General features: G+C 37.6%; 1 protein-coding gene across 3 annotated transcripts in view; it reads left to right on the top strand.

The window, feature by feature from the left end:
- The window catches only part of SYT16 (synaptotagmin 16), a 255,605-nt gene that overhangs the window by 123,141 nt on the left and 111,036 nt on the right, over positions 1–21,428 (top strand). For 2 of the 3 annotated variants that reach the window (XM_060098065.1, XM_060098064.1), the window contains exon 1: positions 15,793–16,309. The exons of the other annotated variant lie outside the window; for it this stretch is intronic. In XM_060098065.1, the coding sequence (XP_059954048.1) occupies positions 15,793–16,309 (517 nt within the window). Of the gene's footprint in view, positions 1–15,792; positions 16,310–21,428 lie in introns of those variants that run through there. 3 annotated transcript variants of the gene reach the window in all.

Genomic DNA, 21,428 nt, shown 5'->3' with positions numbered 1-21,428 from the left:
ATTAGGAATCTATGTTATGCTACCCAGTGTGCTAAGTCCTGGAAATAAAATGATGAAAAAGAGAGATGTAGTCCCTACTGTCTCAGAAAGTCCACTTTTGGATACGACAGAAAAACAAAACTGAAAGTAAAGTGGCAAAACAATTATAGATTGTTATAAATGCTATAAGGGCCTAAAATGAAGACTAACTGACAGGATGGAGAGATTGACCTTAGATAGGGTTGAACACATCTTGCTCATTGCTGGGTAGAGAGAGATACACACACAAATACATTGTACTGGTTCTGTTTTTTAATGTCTTTTAGCAATTAGCTTATTGTATTATGGAGGCTGGCAAGTCCCAAATCTGCAGGGTGGGCTGATAGGCTAGAGACCCAGGAAAAAGCTAATGTTGCAGTTGAAGTCTGAAGGTCGTCTACTGGCAGGTTTCCTTCTTGCTCAGGGCAGGTCACTCTCTGTTAAAGTCTTCAACTGATTGGATTTGGCCCACCCACATTATGGAAGGAAATCTGCTTTACACTAAGTCCACTGTTTTCATTGTTAAGCTCATCCATAAAAAAACGCCCTCACAGAGATATCCAGAGTAATGTTTGGGCACTGTGGCCCAGCCAAGTTGACACGTAAAATTAACCATCACAAGAGCTTACTTAACATCTTTGTTTGAATTCTTGTTTCCTTCAGTGCATTATGGTAGGGAGGCTGGGAAGAGATCTTCATTTTTAAAAAATCACCTTTTTATTATGGAAAATTTCAAACTTACAGGAAAATAGAGAGAGAATGGTATAATGAACCCCATGTGCCCATCACCCAGCTTCAACAATTATTAACAAGGACAATTTGTTTTTAAATTATACCCTATTGTCTCCATTTCCTTGCTCAAGAGGGAATGGGTCTGTCCCTTTAAGTTTACCATCCTTTACTGTTTGTTTTCTTGCAACTTAGGTGATGGGTTATCTTCCCCTCCTCAAGAGTTCGACCCAGCATGTTACACAGCTAGCTGATTGCTGGAGATGGGAGACATTAGATTGAAGGTTGGGAAGATACTAAAAGTCCTTCGATGGATCTGGGCACATTTACAGTCAGAATATGAGCAGCTTTATTTTCTGAGCTATTTACATGAGGGTGCCTAGTGAGTTACCTTAGAAACAGATTCTTCCTGTAGCATTTGAGCTTCTTCTGTGATGCTAGGATATTAATAAAAACAAATCCGAGGCTCTCTCTATGGTACAAATTGCTGCAGAGAATTCCCTTAATGATTTTTCACCTTCCTAATGCCACTATAACATATGTGTGTGTGTGTGTGTGTGTGTGTGTGTGTGTGTGTGTATGTATAACATATATAGTGTGGAGTCAATTTTTGGCAGAAACTCTGAGCCTTTTGTATTTGGAGTCACCATAGTATGGAATCTTATGACTGAGTTCTGGGTAGACCTCAGTAAACCTTAATAGTCTATGTAGAAGCACCCACTAAGTGTTGATTGCTTGGTGGATTGAAATTCTTTCTTCACTCCTTCAGCATGGGTCCCCAGGATGATCTGAGGAGGTGTTAATCACACGTCCTTTTGCTGGAGTTAGTGAAACTATCTCATCAACTTTATGGGTAGCTTTGAGGGATTTTGATGTATTGGAGATGAACATGTCATTTTCACTTATGGATGAGGAAATTACTTTTAAGTTCAAAGCTCATACGTTGCTCTGCACATGCTAAAGAATGGTATCATAACAACAGTTGATCTCCCTGTGATATCTTCCAGAGATACATAGTGCTATGAGTTAGATTTATCAGAGGATACTGGGTTTTTGTGCTTCTCTTGTCAACAAGGTTCATTATACTTTAAAGAGACACATGCCTTAAATTAAAAAAAAAATCAGCTGATGAGTGGGTGGCAAGGAAAAGGATTGTTGTTTGTGTACAGTAGTAACACAGGTCACTGTTTCTGCATTAAAGTGGGTGTCTACGAGTACGTGCTTATCTAGCTATTTGAGTAGTCAGTTCTAAACTAGTTATTGGAGTAACAGGTTTAAAAATCTCATTTTTCTTAGTCTGACAGATTAAGGTAAAAGAAAGGGCATGTCTGTGGTTCTACAGTTCCATTAAAATGTCTGTATTCCTCTAAAACTCAAAGGAGCAAATACCTCATTCACAAAATCTCTCATAATAATTGCAAGCTTATATTATTGAGGCTTTATGATTGAGGTTTAATGATAAGGTGACAGGTACTCTTTGAAATGTGTGAATTTAGGAATTCCAAAAACATTTTGAATCTTATTTTCTTAGTTTCTATACTCTGGATTCTCAAAACAGTTCTTAATACTTAGAAAAAATTAATGTCAGTTTTATAGAATGAAATTGCCATCTGCTTAAAAACTGATTTTCTTTTTTGCTTTTCTCTAGTGAGCATTGACCACAGAGTGGTAATTTATAGTTGTCATTCTATAAAAATGTGGGCCACTTGATGAGAGAGAGGGTGATGGAGAAAACCTTACCGTTAGGGCATTAACTCTTTGAATGTTTCTTTTTAAATTATCTTGAAGCAAAATACAGATCATGGCATTATAAGGCACATTATGGAAAGTTTGATGAAGCTCTCAGTGTCTTTCTGGGACTCTTAAGCAGAAAGCTTCTTTTGTTGTTGTTGTTGTTAAGTTGGTCTTTTTTTTTTTTTTTTTTTTTGCGGTATGTGGGCTTCTCACTGTTGTGGCCTCTCCCGATGCAGAGCACAGGCTCCGGACGCGCAGGCTCAGTGGCCATGGCTCACGGGCCCAGCCACTCCGCGGCATGCGGGATCCTCCCAGACCGGGGCACGAACCCGTGTGCCCTGCGTTGGCAGGCGGACTCTCAACCACTGCGCCACCAGGGAAGCCCTTAAGTTGGTCTTTGATCTTCCCAAATCTCTCCATCACTCTTCTGCCCCTTAACAAGTAACGCTTATTAAAGATGTACTTTCGTAGCTCATCATTCTATGTTGGAAAGATGTCAGAGTCCTTTCAAATTTTTGTTTTTCCCATGGGTAGGCTTTATAGTCAAAGACCTAACTGGTATTCATTGTAAAACATTTTAGGGCAAGAGTTCCATTTAGAATCCCCCCGCCCCCCAAATCTGAAACTAACCCCAAATGTGTATTTTGTTTGGGACTATTTAGAAATGGGACACCAGTGTGAAACATCATTTTCTATATCAGTTGGAGGATTTTCCTTTCCATTAGCTGCTCTATTGCAGGACTCGTATTTATACTAGTATGCTTTTTGGAATGAAATGTTAGTATTTTGCTACTAGAAAGTAGCACCCATTCATTATGGGTGATGGTAGTAAACCCTAGTTGAACTGAGCTGTGCTAACAGAAGACCGCAGAGGTATTTGTTATTCCTCAGCAAGCAAACTTTCACATCTTTTAGTGAGAAATTGGAAGGATTAAAAAAGAAAGAGAAGAAAAAAGGAAAAGACAGGCATTTTTGGCTTAAAATAGAAATGTAACTAGTATTTTGGTTTAACTGAATAGATACAGTCTGTATAACTATATATAATGTTATAAAATAGGTCACATATGTATGTAGAATTAGTTAAGAATGTTTGAATCCATTATTATGCTTAGAAAACAGTGTTCCCATTTCTTATGTGAAATTCCCTGCCAGTGGTAAGGGAAATGTAAAAAGAATGTTTTCAAGTGTTCTTTGACTGGGGGCACTTTGGCTGGGCATACCGGAGAGACATCATGCACCACCCACCTAACCTACTTATGTTTGCAGCCACAAAGATGCCATTAAGGCTGCTGCTTTTGATGGGATCCCAGGGGAATCTGATTATTAATGTTTGCCAGACACAGAAGTATTGACATTCTCATGTTATCAGCATTACTATTCTAAGAGCCCAGTTATCAAGGACCCCAGGAGACCTTGTTTTGATAACCACTAACGAAGGAGATAAAATGTGTAGCAGTTGTCGTTTTTGTAATGAACAATATTACTGCCTGCTTCGTTTGTATCTTGTGTAAACAAATGAAAAGAAAACATAAGGAAAAATCTTGAACATTTGTTAGCATTGATCTAGGTTGAGAGTTCCAACTTAAGAGTATCGATGTGTTCATTCAGACAGAAGGGGGCCAATATAAATAAGAACGTGAGGCCATGTCCCAGGACCTAGCAGAAACATGTGCAATGGATTAATAATTTGTGCTGGAATGGCTTTCTGGCTATAAATGAAAATCTCATTAGATGAAAGATTCCTATGTCCCTCATCACAAACATAGTGGGAACCAGATGAAAACTTGCAGATAACATTCTAAATCAGCATCCTGGGGAGCTCCCCTTTGCCACCCTCCTTTCGACCCTCCTAATTGTTGGTGGCAGGGTATCTTTCAGAGACAGACTAACCTCACCAATCTGTGCTATTTATAGAAATGACAGTGGGGATAAAGGGGCCCTTTTGAGATTCTGAAAAAGATAGGAACATCGTCTCCAAGAAAAAGCTTATTCGTCCAACATTTTGCAAATAGTTTGAAACTTATAAAAACCATTCCTAGATTTTATAGGATTAAGCAAACTTAATTAGTGGAGGCCAACCAAATTCAGTTCAGTTTAATTCAATAAATACTTCTTGAGTGCCTTCTATAATATATGCTTGATGTGGTTACTAGAGTCTTGGGTTTGTGATGTCTGTGTCATAGTTATGTTTGAAGCAAAATGACTTTCATGTGTGTTGGATGACAACAGTAGTACAAAGTCGAAAGGAGGGTGGCCAAGGGGAGCTCCCCAGGATGCTGATTTAGAATGTTATCTGCAAGGAATACTGACAACTTTCCAAGTACAATTCTATCATTTTGCAAGTGAGGAAATGGGAGTCTAGGGAATTAAGCATCTTGCCCAAGATCATAGTTGCAGAAGTGGAACTGGCTGATGGAGTCTCATATCTATTTTAGTGTTACTTCCACTGTCTCTCATAATCTTTTTCTTTATTGTATGATTCCATTTATATGGAATGCCCAGGAGAGGCAAATTATAAAGACAGAAAGTGGATTTGTGGTTGCCTGGGGCTGGAGGTGGGAATGGGGATTAACTGTATATAGCCATTAGAGATCTTACTGGGGTAATGAAAATGTTCTGACACTGGGTTATAATGATGGTTGCACAGTTTGATGAATTTACTAAAAAGTATTGAACTGTTTATGATTAGAATGGGTATGTTCAGAAAAGGTGAATTTTATGACCTGTAAATCATACCTCAATAAAACCTTGCTGTTCGATGTGTGTCAGTGGACCAGCAGCATGAGGATTACCTGGGACGTGATTAGAAAAGAAAACCGTTAGGCCCTTCTCCTAACCCCTTAATGAAAACAATAAGAACTGTAAGGTAAATAGTCCCCTGAAATATTTTGATGATGAGGGTGACGATGATGGTGATTTTGTTTAGCCAGTTTACTTTTAACTTTTACTTTAATAGAAAATACAGAAGTAAGCTTTACCCTAGCTCCTGTCAGAGCTTTTATAAATGTCAAATTTATGATGTCTGAATTAGTATAATTTAACTGTATTCTCATTCTGATGGAGAATACTGGATATTTTTTTCTTGAGGTGTAAAAGATTGCATATTGTTATAAAAATAAGTACTTTCATAGGTTTGAATTTGGGAAAAGGTATTCAGGTTTTAATGGAAAATTTAGTTTTTAAAATGTTAAATCATTAAAATGGTAAACACAAACCCTGTAAAAATATGCAAAATGCCTTAAAATGTTAAATGAAAGAAGTAGGATATAATACTGTCTTGTGTGTGTATTTAGATATTTGAAACTATTGATTTGAAACTACCTATTCTATGGTAGTCACTTGACTGGATGCTGACAACAGGGCAAAGAAAAAATGAACACACTACCTGATTTCATGTAGCTTCTAGTTTAATGAGGAAGGCAGCTGTTAAAAGAAATAATTACATAAGTTATTAATAAGCTACAATTACAGTGTATTAATAAGAAGAAGGAAGAAGAAGTACTAGAAGAGAATCCAGACATAAAGTTGAATCTGGATTATGGGGGTTGGTTGTCAAGCAAAACATTCTGAAAAGCAAAGTGTAAGCTAAGTCCTGAAAGGAGATGAATGGGCTTTAGGGGAGAGGGGAGGGAAGCCTAGAGGGAGGAGAGCTTTCTCAGCCAGTGGGAGGAGCCTGGTGAAGTAAGATGCTGAAAGGAGGTGGTGAGATGCGAAAAATAGCAAATAGAGAGTGGTTACAGACAAGAAGTCAAACCATGCATATAGCCTTCTAAGTCTTGTGGGGGCTTTGCGGGGGGGTGGGGCAGGTAGGAGAGTATGCAAGGAGTCACTTAAGAGGCTGTTGAAGTGGTTCAGCTGGGAAATAATAGTGACTTGGATTTGGGTAGTACCTGTGCAGGTGGGAGAAGGCAGGTAGATTCAAGGGATGAAAGAATGGGTAGGCCTTGATGAAGTCTAGATGAAAAATAGGAGAAAAGAGAACTGTTAGGTTCCTATGTAATATGATTACCATTCTATATAAATTACAAAGAAAAATTACAGAAGAAATACGCAAAAATAATGAGAGTTGGGTTAAGGTGGAGGGTTTATACATTATCTTCCCCTCTTAAAACAAATTTTCATAAAGCTGATATTACTTCTATAATTAATGAAAAAATTTAACAAACACTAAATGATTGCTGATATTTAAAGTATTGCTTAATTTATCTCTAGAGGGCTGCGATTACCTCAGTTCCATAATTTTCCCTTATCTTTGAGCCTAGTGCATTTTCAAGAGATACGAATGATGTTTCTATCTCTTGGGACAAAAATCAACAGTCTGATAAATCTCATAGTCTGAGAGTAATTCCTGTTAGTTGTACCTGCATTTTGCCTTCCTCAATTTCGTTACGTTACCTTCTAATTACATTCCTTTGTACTGTGTATGTTATTTGAGATTTCAGAGTCTCCTTTATTTGGGGCCAGTTGATCTGTGCCAGTGGCTTTGGAACACAGGTACATTCTTGTCGGGAGTTAATTGCGATCACATTAGCTAGGATAATGCAAAATGAGATTCTTCCTCATTATGGTTGGGTCTTTATAAAGGTAAATATCAATAAGATATAATTCATTCTTAAATTCTCAATAAAAATATGTGTGTCTGAAAATGGGTTTCTGGGCAAGAGCGGTGACAATCTATTAAGAAAATTGTATTATTAAAGCCACATTAAATAGTCCCTCTGGAAATGCTGAAGAACTTATGTGTTTATATAACCACTGAGTATTTGTGAAGCATATTTACATCTCTGCCTTGGATATAATAGATACTCCAAAATACTCAATGGGCATATGAAATTTGGAGAATATTTATTATTTTTTTATAAAGTCATTTCTCTTTTTAAAAATTTTATTTTATTTATTTATTTTTGGCTGTGTGGGGTCTTCGTTGATGCACACAGGCTTTCTCTAGTTGCGGGGAGCGGGGGCTGCTCTTCGTTGTGGTGCATGTGCTTCTCATTGAGGTGGCTTCTCTTGTTGCGGAGCACAGGCTCTAGGTGCACGGGCTTTAGTAGTTGCAGCACCTGAGCTCAATAGTTGTGGCTCGCGGGCTGTAGAGCACAGGCTCAGTAGTTGTAGCGCATGGGCTTAATTGCTTCGTGGCATGTGGGATCTTCCCAGACCAGGGCTTGAAGCTGTGTGCCCTGCATCGGCAGGCGGATTCTCAACCACTGCACCACCAGGGAAGCCCCTGGAGATTATTTAAAAGATGTTATTGTTACAGTGGCAAAAACCTCGAGCAATTAAAAATTCTTGTTGGGTCAACCCAAGTCTTTTTGAGATCATCATGTTCATATACAAAGCTTTCTGTTGCATGGAGTTTGAAAAATAGATTTTAAAATGTCTTCTGGCGACTTCCCTGGTGGCGCAGTGGTTAAGAATCCACCTGCCAATGCAGGGAACACAGGTTTGAGCCCTGGTCGGGGAAGATTCCACATGCTGCAGAGCAACTAAACGTGTGTGCCACAACTACTGCGCCTGCGCTCTAGAGCCCGCAAGCCACAACTACTGAAGCCTGTGTGCCTAGAGCCCATGCTCTCCAACAGGAGAAGCCACCTCAATGAGAAGCCCATGCACCGCAATGAAGAGTGGCCCCCATTCACTGCAGCTAGAGAAAGCCCACGCGCAGCAACGAAGACCAAACACAGCCATAAAAAAAAAAAAAAAAGGTTAAAATAAGTCTTCCTTGACTTAGGTAGTAGTTTAGAATTTTTTTTACTTTATTGTTATTACTTTACTTTTATACTTTGGAAAAGTATATTTTTTAAATTTTATCATACTTATTTTGGAATATTGCAAAAGTTTTTATTTTTAGAAGAGTTTCATTAGTGGAATAGGTAGCCAAGGTGGCATGGAAACAGGATGAGAATAGACCCTGGAGTCCTGCAAACCTGGATTTGAGCACCACATTGACTACTTATTAGGAAAATACATTACATTAAAAAATTTTTATTTTATTGAAGTATAGTTGATGTACAATGTTGCGTTAGTTTCTGGTGTATAACAAAGTGATTCAGTCAGTCATACCTATGCATACATTCTTTTTCATATTTTTTTTCAACATCTTTATTGGAGTATAATTGCTTTACAATGGTGTGTTAGTTTCTGCTGTATAACAAAGTGAATCAGCTATACATATACACATATCCCCATATCCCCTCCCACCCTCCCTATCCCACTCCTCTAGGTGGACACAAAGCACCGAGCTGATCTCCCTGTGCTGTGCAGCTGTCATTATGGTTTATTACAGGATATTGAATATATCCTGTGCTATACAGGAACTCCCTGTGCTATACAGTAGGATCTTGCTTATCAATTCTATATATAATAGTTTGCATCTACTAACCCCAAACTCCAATCCTTCCCTCCCCCAGCCTCCATCCCCTTGGCAACCACAAGTCTGTCTCTATGTCTGCGAGTCTGTTTCTGTTTCATAGGTAAGTTCATTTGTGTCATATTTTAGATTCCACATATGAGTGATATCATATGGTATTTGTCTTTCTTTTCTGACTTACTTCACTTAGTATGATAATCACTAGCTCCATCCACGTTGCTGCAAATGGCATTATTTCATTTTTTTTTATGGTTGAGTAGTATTCATTTTATATATGTACCACATCTTCTTTATCCATTCATCTGTTGATGGACATTTAGGTTGTTTCTATGGACATTTAGGTTGTTTCCATGTCTTGGCTATTGTAAATAGTGCTTCTATGATCTTAGGGGTGCCACATTTTTTATTTCTAGTGTCTTCACTATCTTGTTGGCATTTTGTGAAGATGTGGAATAGCAGTTAAAGCAAGAATTTGGAATTCAACAAGGGAGAGTTGAAATATCAGCCCCACTCTTTATTATAAGTATGACCCTTGGGGCAAGTCATTTACTCTTTCTGAGCCTCAGATTTTTCAACTGCAAAACAGGAAGGCTAATATTCTTCACAAACAGTTTTTAATTCCTATAAGTTGTCAAAAAGCATTGCATACTGTGAAGTGTTTGGCAAATGTTAGTTATAATTATAGTATCTTTTTTCTGAGGTCTTACCACATCAGGGAAAAGATTGTAAGTTTAATATACTTTTACCTTTTAAAATGTCACAAATTTGAGTCTAGTAATGAATAAATGATACTGAGCGCCTGTTATGTACTGGGCTCTGTTCCAAGTGCTTTAGAAACATTGTGCAATCTAATTTCCATAGTGAATTGCAAGGCAGGGGGTAGTGTTCTCCATGTTACAGATCAAGACATTTAGGTGCGCCCAGGTAACCTGATTGGCCCCGTGCTGTGCCATAATTGAGGGAAGATCCAACACTAAGCCTCGTTTTGTGTGATTCCAAAGCCATTGCTAATTTTTTTCACACTGACTCATTTTTCTCAGTGTCTAGTGACCAAAGTATATTTCAATTAGAGGGCAGTTTCATATTTTGCTTTATGCTAATTGTCCCTCTGAAGCCCAGTGGTGAAGGGTCTATTGGATTGCCCATTCCTCAGCATTGACAATATGGCTATATTATATCCATATTGCTAACATCAAGAGTCTTCAGTAGTCCATTTTTATATTTGTTAAGATTCCAGCATTTAGAACACATTTTGGACAAATGCTACAAAAGATATTTCATCTCAATGGCACATTTTCCTACCCACATAACAAATTTGCTCTTAACAGAAAACACCTGTAGACTCTTTGGAATCATGTTAAAGATGGCTTGCAGCCCATTTTATAGTTCTTATTTTGACTCCATGTATTATTCATCTTTCTAAGCCTTCTTGTTCATGCTAGGTAATGCAAAATGCCTTTCTCCTAAAGGCATGATAATTGTCATAAAAATTATAGACTTAATTAGCCTCATCACTACTCCAGGGAACCCTAATAAATAACCCACATCTAGTAGATGACACAAGGAAGTTAAATAATGGCTGCGAGAAGGCACTTTACATAAGCCCAGTATTCTTGACTCTTACTTATGATTGCCCTACAGTTCTTGGTAGAGAATAAGAAGAGTCGATTTTCCAAAGTGATTTCTTCTTTGAAAAATGCTAAACATTAACACACTTCAGTAGATGAACTTGTATAAGATTTTGATTTGGGGTTTGGTTACCTGGGGGCCATATCATTGGAGAGATTTTCTTTTCTCTCAGCATGTATCTGACTCTCTCCAGGAGCTGATAATCCTTTAAAAACCACACATGCTTACAGGCTTCCACTTGAGATTTCACCAAAATAACATAGATTTTTAAGGCATAGCTCCTAGAAGCTGGTTTCCTTCTTAGGTCATCACTCTCTTCTTCCAGCCAAGCATCTGTCATCAGATAGGAAGTGAGTTCAGAAAGACTACCTAACAGCCTTTAAAAGACCATGAGCACTATTATTCTGGGGATGGCACACTTCTTTTCTGTTCACAATTACCCTTGGTCAGGATGATCAAAATATGTGAGAAAGCATATGGCTCAGGAATTTGACAGTTTTTCCCCATGCATAAGCAAAACTCTTTAATGTTTACTGTTTAGTCATTTCCTGTATTTGAAATGACCTTAATTGAGCACTTTTATAATTAAAATGTAATTCTAATTTAAATGAAATTTAAAGAAATATAGCCCCTAGGAATTTATCAGTGGCTTTCCTTTCATCTTTATTTATCAGTTGTTACTAATTCTTTGTTAGATTGCTAGTTTATTCTAAGTATTTTGAGAGGCCCTGGTCATGTTTGTGGTAGGAGCTTGTATGTTAAACACATGTTTTTTGTTGTTTTGTTTTATACTTCTCATACTAATGAAAATTCATCAACTATTTTAATTCAAATAATGAGCCCTCTCAGCTACCACAGACTGTATATGTATTTTCTCTTCTAATCCAGGGACCTAGACCATCTTTTCTTCTTTCTTTCTCGTGTGGTTTTATTTTATTTTTTATTAAAAAAATTTTTTTAGAGCACCAGAATCAACTTAGTTTTGGGGGCTTTCTTACCACTTAGAAAGCAAGGATACCAGGTATATAACTGGTATTACACTTGACATGTTCCACCAATTAAGTTGAAATTTACCTATGCAGCAAAGGTATCTCCATGGTTACTCTGCCAGCTCTTAGCCCTTTTGGCTTCAGACTGCTTTAATATAAAGTGAAAGTTCTCTAGAGTTGCTAACTTGGTAATTTTTCAGATTCTAGTTGTAGGTGCCCTTTTGTCTTACTATTTTGGAATATAACAACTGGACAACTTTTCATATATAGACTGAGATTTGGTCTCTTTCCAGTCACTCTGAGATCATCTGACAATGGTTATTGGCAAAAGTAAAGAACCAGTCCCTGAAAAGGTGACTTACTGCTGAATACTACATCCAGCCTCAGTGTTAAAATGCTTTTTGCCCCACACTGGTAAATTCTTGGGTTTTAAAATGGAAAGGAACTGTTAGAGGTCATCTACTTTACAGATGAATAAAAACAAAGGAATTAGGGCTACTTAGCTTTAAAATCTTTCATTAGTAATTTTCATTCATTCATTCAGCAAACTTTTACAGTGTCCCTACCCTGTGTGCATTCTGGAGCTATAAAGTATAAACACAGTCCCAGCACTTATGGTCTCAGAGTCCATTGGAAGAGAAAGATTGACCAATCATTATCACAACAAGTAAAACCTTATATCATAAAGGCACATTCAAAGCACTCTGAGGCCACACCTTCGATTATAGATAAAGAGTTAACATAATAGTTTCATTTAAAATAATAAGTAAGTATTTACCAGGCAGGGTAGGAAGAGAAGGCACCTTGGGCAGAGCAAACAGAGGTCAGGAAAGAGCACAGTCACTTTGGAAAATGCTTAGTGTGTTAGTGTTATGGGTAAATAGGACTTCAGAGTGAGGAGTGGTGAGGAACGGCTGAGTTCCCACTGTGGGGCGGTATTAGTGGAAACAGCTCACACACAGCTGGACATTCAATTAGGACAAAAGGTAGGGCCCTGTGAGTTGTGCAAATATTGAAATAGTTCCAAGCTGGTTGATGAATAGCCATTGATCCGAGACCCCTCCCACTGTCCTGTTTCACCTCCCAGACCTCCTCACAGCTAGTACTTCAGCAGTTAGAGTTGACACCCAGCTGGAGGCCTTTAGGGATGCCCCCCACCCACCCACCAGCAGTAGGGGCAGTAAGACAATGCTGATTGTTAATTTTTTTGAGCATCTCTCCTCTTGTTTGCCATGGTAAAGAATGTAAACTTTATCCTACAGGGTAGAACTTGAAAACTAAATGCATCCAGGGGTCAGGCAGGCTACACAGAAACGAGTAAAGCAAGTGGGTATAAACAGCAGGAAGAGGTGAGGACTGTAGTGAATTGGAGGCATTCAAATTAAGTTTTAAAAAATTCTGTGTGAACAAATATGAATTAACGTTTGCTATTGGTCAAATTTTGCAGTAGAAGAAATAGGAAGCCACAGTATGTTTTTTTTTGTGTGTGTGTGTGGTTTGTTTGTTTTTAAACTAGGGGAGTTATACAAGATTTATTTTTAAAAATATTGCCATGAGGGTTTGATGGACAGAGATTTCAGAAGACATGGAGACATAAGACCGAAAGCATGGGTTGTTACTAGTTCCAAGATTGGATAAGAAAATGCTGGCGTAGATTCAAATATGTTGGGTTGTATATGAAAAAAAAGTTTTCTCTATATAAAAGAACAATAAAAAAGATTATTGGATTATTAAGGAAAATATGTCATTCCTATCTTAAAAAGTTTCTTGTACCTAAGGCACAGTGATACAGTGTTTTTTCAGGGAACTTTGTAGGTCTGGGATGCCCCAAAGCATATTAATTTAAGCAAAATATTTGTGGAGGAAAAGCAAACAAACAAAAAAACCCTATGGGTGGTGAAATGGGGTGGAACAAATACTGAAAGAACTCTTCAGTGTAATCAAGCAGGGGATTTGTATGGTAACATTAAGATGTTTTCAACAGTTCTGAGTAGGTTTTATTAATGAGTTTAACACATTTGAGTATATACTATATGCTAGACACTGTTTTGCACAGTTTTAAATAGGATTTGTTAATTCATTTATTGAGAATTTACTATGTGTTCGGCATACTTGCAGGCACTGGGAATAAACTAGAGAACAAAACAGACAATCCCTGCCTTCATGGAATTTCCATTTTAGGGGAGGAGACAGGCAATAAACCCGATGCAATATCAGGTTTGGTGAGCAAACCTAGAGGATGGATTGAGGCCAGGGAAGATTAGAGACTGAAACCAATTAGGTATGTAATTTCTGAGGAAATTCGAGTGTGGGGAAAGGTGATAACTATACAAAAAGTAATGGAAGTGAGTCATCATAGACCTCAAATTAGCAGAACTTGGGATGGAAGGAATGGAAAGGGGGAGGGCTGAAGGGAGAAATTCACAACCACTAAAATGTGAGTCTAGAGTGTTGAACATTTGTTATAGCAAAAGTGATGTGCTAGGCTTTGATGAGCTGAAGTTGAGATTTTGGTGAGTTGTCCCAGTGTAGCTATTTCCTTAGGTCAGCATTTCTCAAACGTTGATGGTTGTCAGAATCAACTGGGGAACCTGACAAAAATGCAAAGGTCCAGAGCCTTTTCCTTCAACTAGCCTGGGCCTCTGTGTTTTTTATTAGCTCACCAGGTGATTCCGACACAGCAGAGTTTGAGAACCACTGGCTTAGATAACCAGACACAAGTCTGGAAAGAGGGATTGAGTTAAGGGCTGGATATGTATATTTTAGAGTTTTAAAAAAGTGTTAATCGAGACTTATGGATGGGTCACCTCTCCCAGCTGGTGAGTATTAAGGGAGAAGAGGGGAAACTGTAGGACAATGAGTGATTGCATATATGTAGTTGGTGTTTAGACAAGGAAGAGCCTGAAATACAGACACATGAATTATTCAGTGTCAGGAAAGTGCAGAGAGCTCAGTTTCCCTTTAACTGGAATGTGGGCTCCATGGGGATAGAAACCTCAGGGTTACCTTATACCTGGCATTGTGCCCAGCACTTAATAGGCACTTAATCAATATTTGTTTATTGAATGAATCAATGTATGGCTAGCACAGAATCTAAAGAGAAGTTTTTAGGAGGATGTAGGCAATCGTGTCACATATAGTAGCCTGAGGTCAAGATGGCTGAAATTTACAGGATTGCTGATTTGGTCAGAAGGAAGCTATTACTATAAAAGAGATGGGGTGATTAAATGCAAGCAGAAATTCAGGCTCTGCTGTCATGTATAACATTCATCCTGAGCTGTTGATGAGCAGTGTAAAGGCAATAAGATAAGTATGTACACACATAATGCACATAACATATGATTATGTATACACAGGTATATGTGTACATGTTTGTATATCTGTGTGTATACATGCATATCTGTGAAAGTATAGATCTTTAGCCCTAGAGTGTTCATTGTGCCCTGTTGCTCTGTCGACGTCCTGCAGCTGCCTCCTTCAGGTTATGAATCTCGTGGGAAGGAGTGTCTCCCAGGAGTCTCGCAGGTTGTAGAGGGCTGTCTTTGGGCAGTTGGAACACAGACAAAAGCAACAAAATGCTCTGGACATGTCTCCAATAAGCTGTGTAATCCACTTGCCACCCTCAGTCTTTCAGAGGTTGGTTGTTTCCCAAGAATAGGTGTTATTTCTAGAAATTGCATAAAAATATAAAATCCTGCTCTAAGATTTGTTAAAAGCATTTTAATTCCAGGCACACATTTCCTTTGAAAGGATAAATCTTCGTGCCATGAAGCAGAGATGCTTATTAGCCTGCTTTCTGTGATCTGCAGATTCATAGATGAAGCATCCAACCTTTCTTGTATTTTGAAATGTCATGTCCAACTGCCTCTTAATGAAGATTCATTTATCCTTTTCACACTGTTAAGTACGGTCTATGGGGATAGACTTCTCTCAGTCCACAGGAATAGAGCCCATTAGTGCTAATGGAAGTTTTGCACATGTCTGCAGAGATGAACAGGCATTGAAATAATTTATTGATACCTTTAGACTTTTACAGTCATTTTTATTTAGCTGCCTTAAGGATTTCAATGATGACCCCTTTTTGTCCCCAGATACTGTTTGACATTGATTGTAGGAATCTAGTGATGGGCCTGAGGTTGTAACTTTAACAGGTGTAAGTATTTCTTTCCTCTGTTTCAGCTGAGAAGTTTTGAGAGTGAAATATTCACAGCCATTGAGAGACCTCCAATTTAATTTATCATCGTGCTTGTTCTGTAGTTCACACTAAGTCCAGAGTATTGAAGGAACGGAACAAGTGGACTTGTAGACATCAGATAGTTGGCCATGCTGTTGACAATGGCATCTCAGGATGCTCAGAACCTCTTCCAGCCTCTCTCTTCCTGGATATCTCGGGTTTATGAAGCTCTCCAGCAAGCAGGAGATACGTTATCTGCTTTGCTGGTTAACTTCAACAAACAAGACTCTAAATTGAGTGACAAGCTAGACCAGGACTTAGATGATATTCAGATTCAGGAAACTTACTTTGAAGATGAAGAACAAAGCAATTGGAGTCAAGAGGACATAAATTCCTTGTTTCTTGAAGTGGATCATTTCTCCTGTTGTAATAGTGATTTGCAGGACTCTGCCCAAAGTTCAAGCCCCAGACTTAGCCAGCATGCAAAGGACTGTTCCATAGTGACCCAGTGGCCCAATCAGACCCTTGATGACCAAAAGCCACCACATGTGCTTTCTTCTATTGCCGAGGAAGAACATCACCTTGAAAAGCAAAGGAGTGGCCTTCAACAGGGCTTTGACAGCCACATCTCTGGTATTTTAGAAAACATTAATGGAAAAATGCAAGGTAAGCTAGCCAGTAATCATTTTCTGTGGGTTTGTCCAAAGGACATTTCTACTCATTTTATTTTTATTTGTTTTAGTTATCATTTGAATTTTATTTTTGTCTCTTATACCTTTCCACATACTGGCTTCTTAATGAGAGTTGTAATCCTTAGGAATATTTTCAATATATAAAACTTCGGAAGATCCACATTGGTGGGCTCCATATTCCAAAACAATAGTTCTGAGCAAGTGAAATGGTGAAAACGAGTCTGTGGGTTCTGTTTGAGAAGCCCCTCGTGCATATGTCATACTGTTTAAAACATCTTTAAAAATATTCTCTCTTTTTTAAACTAGGTTAGGAATCTCTAGATGTTACTATATTATTCAGTGTGAAATCCTGTGCAAAAAGCCATACTTGTTGCAAAATTTTTAGTTGATAACACTCCAAGAACACATCTCACAGTGTTGTACTGAGACGTGATGTGAGATGACAGTAGATAGGAAATCTTTGGAATAAGAATAGCTCGCTTTTCTTCTAGCCTTGAATGGAAAGGACACATTTAAAACAAACTGCCTATAGGGCTTCGTCCTGTCAGAACTGAGCATATAATGGGCCTTCAATAAATGCATAATGAATATGGTGAAAATGTAATTAACTCTATAAAAGTAGCTGTAGTATGTTCTGGCATGAATTTCTCACGCTTCTGTTACTCTAAGCCTGAAGTAAGGACATTCCATTTTATTGAGAGAGAGATCCATGATAGGCAGAGAAAGGTGTTGGGTGTGTTTATAGGATGTGTGTTTGTAATGCCCACACAGCTCATGCAGGTTTTCAGATCTTTTAATGTAAAAGGTGCACTCATTAATTCTCTTCTTGTTGGAGGGAGCAGACTTTTCTGGAATACTTTCTTAGTGTCTTCATCCATTTTCAGTGATTCCTCTTAGCTTTATCTTTTTAGAGGAATGTTTTATCCAGGTACATACAGTCTTAGTAAATGAAGAAATATAATTTCATATTCTTTTTATAATGCTTTCTTTTAAAAAAATTTTTTTATTGGGCTATAGTTGTTTTACAATGTTGTGTTAGTTTCTAATGTACAGTGAAGTGGAGTTCCCTGTGCTATACAGCAGGTCCTCATTAGTTATCCATTTTATATATACTATTGTTTATATGTCAATCCCAATCTCCCAATTCATCCCACTCCCCCTTTCCCCCCTTGGTGTCCACATGTGTGCTCTCTACATCTGTGTCTCTATTTCTGCCTTGCAAACCGGTTTATCTGTACCATTCTTCTAGATTCCACATATATGTATAATGCTTTCTTGATACTCTTACTCAAATTAAAGTATTAAATGCTAGAATGAATTGGTGAACCAAGGTAGCCTAATATTCTTTCTGAATCTGATATAAACTATAAATAAATGCAATTGCAAGCCTTTTAAAATTATCTATAGAGATAATCCTAGAAATGTCTGGACTACTAATAGGATTTCTTAGATTTGACTTGAAATTTCTATTCCTATTTTAGAAAATTCTTGCTAAAGTTGAACTATATTTAAAATTATTAACATGAATTTGGCTCAATAGATGCTTAACACTGGCTTCTGTTAATTTTTGTAATCATTGTAATAATCTAATGGCAATTAAACAATTGTGTTCATTTGTTCATTCGGGAAATGATGATTCACCAGACTGTAGCCTTCTGGAAGCCAGCAGCCGTGTCACAGATTCATTTCTGTATCCTTACTATCAAACACAATGTTAGGTATATAATAGGACATCAGATAATAATTACTGATGGAACAACAAGGAAAGCTAACAGCTCTATGAGGTAAATACTATTATTATTCTCACTTCACAGTTGAGAAAATTGATGATTAGAATTTGGGACTCTACCCAAGACTGACATTTAGAAAGAGGCAGAGCTCAGGTAGTCTGATTCTAGAGTTTACACATGTAACTCTCCCACCCCCACCCTTTTTAAAGCTATAATTTACATATAGTAAAATTCATCCTTCTGTAGTGCACAGTTCTGTGAGTTTTGACAGACACACATGGTCTTCTAACCACCACCACCATCCAGGTATGAAATAGTTCTATCACTCAAGTCCCTCTGGGGCCAGTCCTTTTCCCTACCTCCAGCTCCTGGAAATTGCTGATATGTTTTCTCTTTCTCTTGTTTGCCTTTTCCAGCGTGTCATATAAATGGAATCATGCAGTTTGTAGCCTTTTGAGGCTGGCTGTTTTCATAATGCACTTATTGTAACACCCTTGAGATTTATCTGTGTTGTCATGTGTTCCACTGGTTTGCTTTTTTTTTTTATTGCTAAATAGTATTCCATTGCAGGAAGTCCCCAGTTTGTTGATCCATTCAGCAGTTGAGGGATATTTGGGTTGTTTCCAGTTTTTAGCATTATGACTAAAGCTACTATAAATATTTGCAAAACAGGTTTTCGTGTGAATATGTTTTCAATTAGGTGAATACCTATGAGTGGGATTGCTGGGTCATATGGAAAGTATATGTTTAACTTTATAAAAAAAATCCACTGTTTTCCAGAGTACAATTTTGCATTCTCAAAAGTTATGTGTGAGATTTCCAGTCACTCATATCCTCACCAACACTTTGTGGTATTATTATTATTATTTTTTAGCCATTCTCATAGGTGTGTGGTGATAACTCATGTTGGGAGATAATTCTCCATTGGTGTCTTGCATGTCCTATGAGCAGGGCAGAGCCACAAACAGCCTTTTGTTTTGGATTATCTTTTCAGGGGTGTTTTTATGACAGCCTTGGAAGATAGTGTGTCCCTCCAGAGCACAGGGGATATTTGTTTGCTGTCCAATCTAATAAAGTTAATGTCTCTCTTCAGGGCAAAGCTTAGGCAAATTTGCTTGCAAATGATAGAGGTTTTCCAAGCTTGGTGTTCTCTGGCGACATAAACCCATTGCACGCACGGAATCTATCTGGGCCTGCCTCTGCATAACCCCCATGGTACTTGGAGGTACTGTGAGTAATAAATTGTCCTTTGTCTCTAACCCAGAAGTCTTGCATCTTTGCCAACATCTATAAAACAGTAACAGGCAAACTTGTTAGATGCAAGTAGGATAAAATCGTAGACCCTTCTTAGGTTTTAACATCCCATTTGGCTTTAATTTGCATGTCCCTAATAACTAGGGACACTGAGCATATTTTCATGTAGTTGTAATCTGTATGACTTCTTTGTAGGGTCTTCAAATTTTTGCCCACTTTCATTGAATTGTTTGTTTTCTTATTTTTGAGATTTGGGAACTATGTTTATATTCTGAATATGAGGAATGTACTTTAAAAATATTTTCTCCCAGTTTTGGGGCTTGAGTTTTCAGTCTCTTAACAATGTCCCTCAAAGAACAGAGATTCTTAATTAAATGAAATCCACCCTATCAAGTATTTCTTTTATTAATTTTGCTTTTGATATCATATCTAAGAAATCTTTCTATAGCCCAGGGTTAGAAATATTTTTTTTCCTGTGTTTTATTCTAGAAATTTTAAAGTTACGGATTTTTGCATTTAGAGCTATGATCTATTTTGAGGTATTTTTTATATGATGCAAGGTGTGGATTAAGCCCTCCCCCCACCATGTAGGTGACTAATAATTCCTATACCATTTGTTGAAATGTCTATTCTTTCTCCATTGTTTGCTTTGATATCTTTGTCAGAAATCTATTATCTGTATAAGTGTGGGTCTATTTCTGGACTCTATATTTTCCCATTAATCTACATTTGTATTCTTTCTCTAATAACACACTGTCTTGATTACTATAGCATTATGGTCTTAAAATCAGGTGAGCCCTCAACTTTATATTTTAAAAATTGTTTTGACCATTCTAGTTGTTTCCATATAGTTTTTAGATTAGGCTTATTGATTTTTACAAAAAAAATTGTTGAGAATTTCATTGGAATTTTGTTGAATCCATAGATCAGTTTGGGGAGAATGACATGCTAATAATAGTGTGTCTTTATGCAAGGGGGAAGAGATATGGGGACATATGTTTATGTATAACTGATTCACTTTGTTATAAAGCAGAAACTAACACACCATTGTAAAGCAATTATACTCCAATAAAGATGTTAAAAAAAATAGTGTGTCTTTAAATCTACGAACATGGTATACCACTTCATTTATTTAGTTCTTAATTTTTTTCACCTGTTTTGTAGTTTCCAGCATATAGGTCTCATATATATTTTGTTAGATTTATACCTAAGTATTTCCCTTTTCTTGGATATAATTGTAAATATTATATCTATAACTTTAAACTTCCAATTGCTACTTGCTAGTATATAGAAATGCCATTGATGTTTGTATATAATCTTATATTTTGCAACCTCCCTAAACTCAGTGATGAGTTCTAATTGCTTTTTTTTAAAAATTTATTTATGTATTTATTTATTTTTGGCTGCATTCGGTCTTCGTTAATGTGCGCGGGTTTTCTCTAGTTGCAGTGAGTGGGGGCTACTCTTCGTTGTGGTGTGCGGGCCTCTCATTGCGGTGGCCTCTCCTGTTTCAGGGTGTGGGCTTCAGTAGTTGTGGCTCGCGGGCTCTAGAGTGCAGTCTCAGTAGTTGTGGCGCACAGGCTTAGTTGCTCCACAGCATGTGGGATCTTCCCGGACTAGGTCTTGAACCCGTGTCCCCTGCATTGGCAGGCGGACTCTCAACCACTGCGCCACCAGGGAAGCCCCACCTCTAATTGCTTTTTTTATAGCTATTTTGGGATTTTCTACGTAGATAATAATATAATCACACAAATGACAGTTTTATTTATTCCGTTTCAATACCCATGTCTATTATGTCTTTTTCTGGACTGATTACACTATATTATCATGTTGAATGAGAATGATGAAAGTGGGTATATTTGCCTTGATCCTGGGCTTAGTGGAAAATCTTTGTCTTTCACTGTTTCTTAGTAGTTAGATGTAGCTTTCTGTAGATGCTCTTTATTATATAGAAGAAGTTTCTTTCTATTCCAATTTGTTGAGAGAGTTTTTAATCAAAAAGGATGTTGAATTCTGTCAAGTGCAGTTTTGCATCTGTTGAGCTGATCATATGATTTTTTTTAATCTGTTGAAATGAATTATACTGATTAATTTTTGAGTTTTGAACCT

The sequence above is a fragment of the Mesoplodon densirostris genome, chromosome 4 (genome assembly GCF_025265405.1).
Source record: "Mesoplodon densirostris isolate mMesDen1 chromosome 4, mMesDen1 primary haplotype, whole genome shotgun sequence".
Lineage (NCBI taxonomy): Eukaryota > Metazoa > Chordata > Mammalia > Artiodactyla > Ziphiidae > Mesoplodon > Mesoplodon densirostris.
Note: the sequence above shows the minus strand (reverse complement) of the source record. Positions and strands in the feature narration are given on the sequence as shown.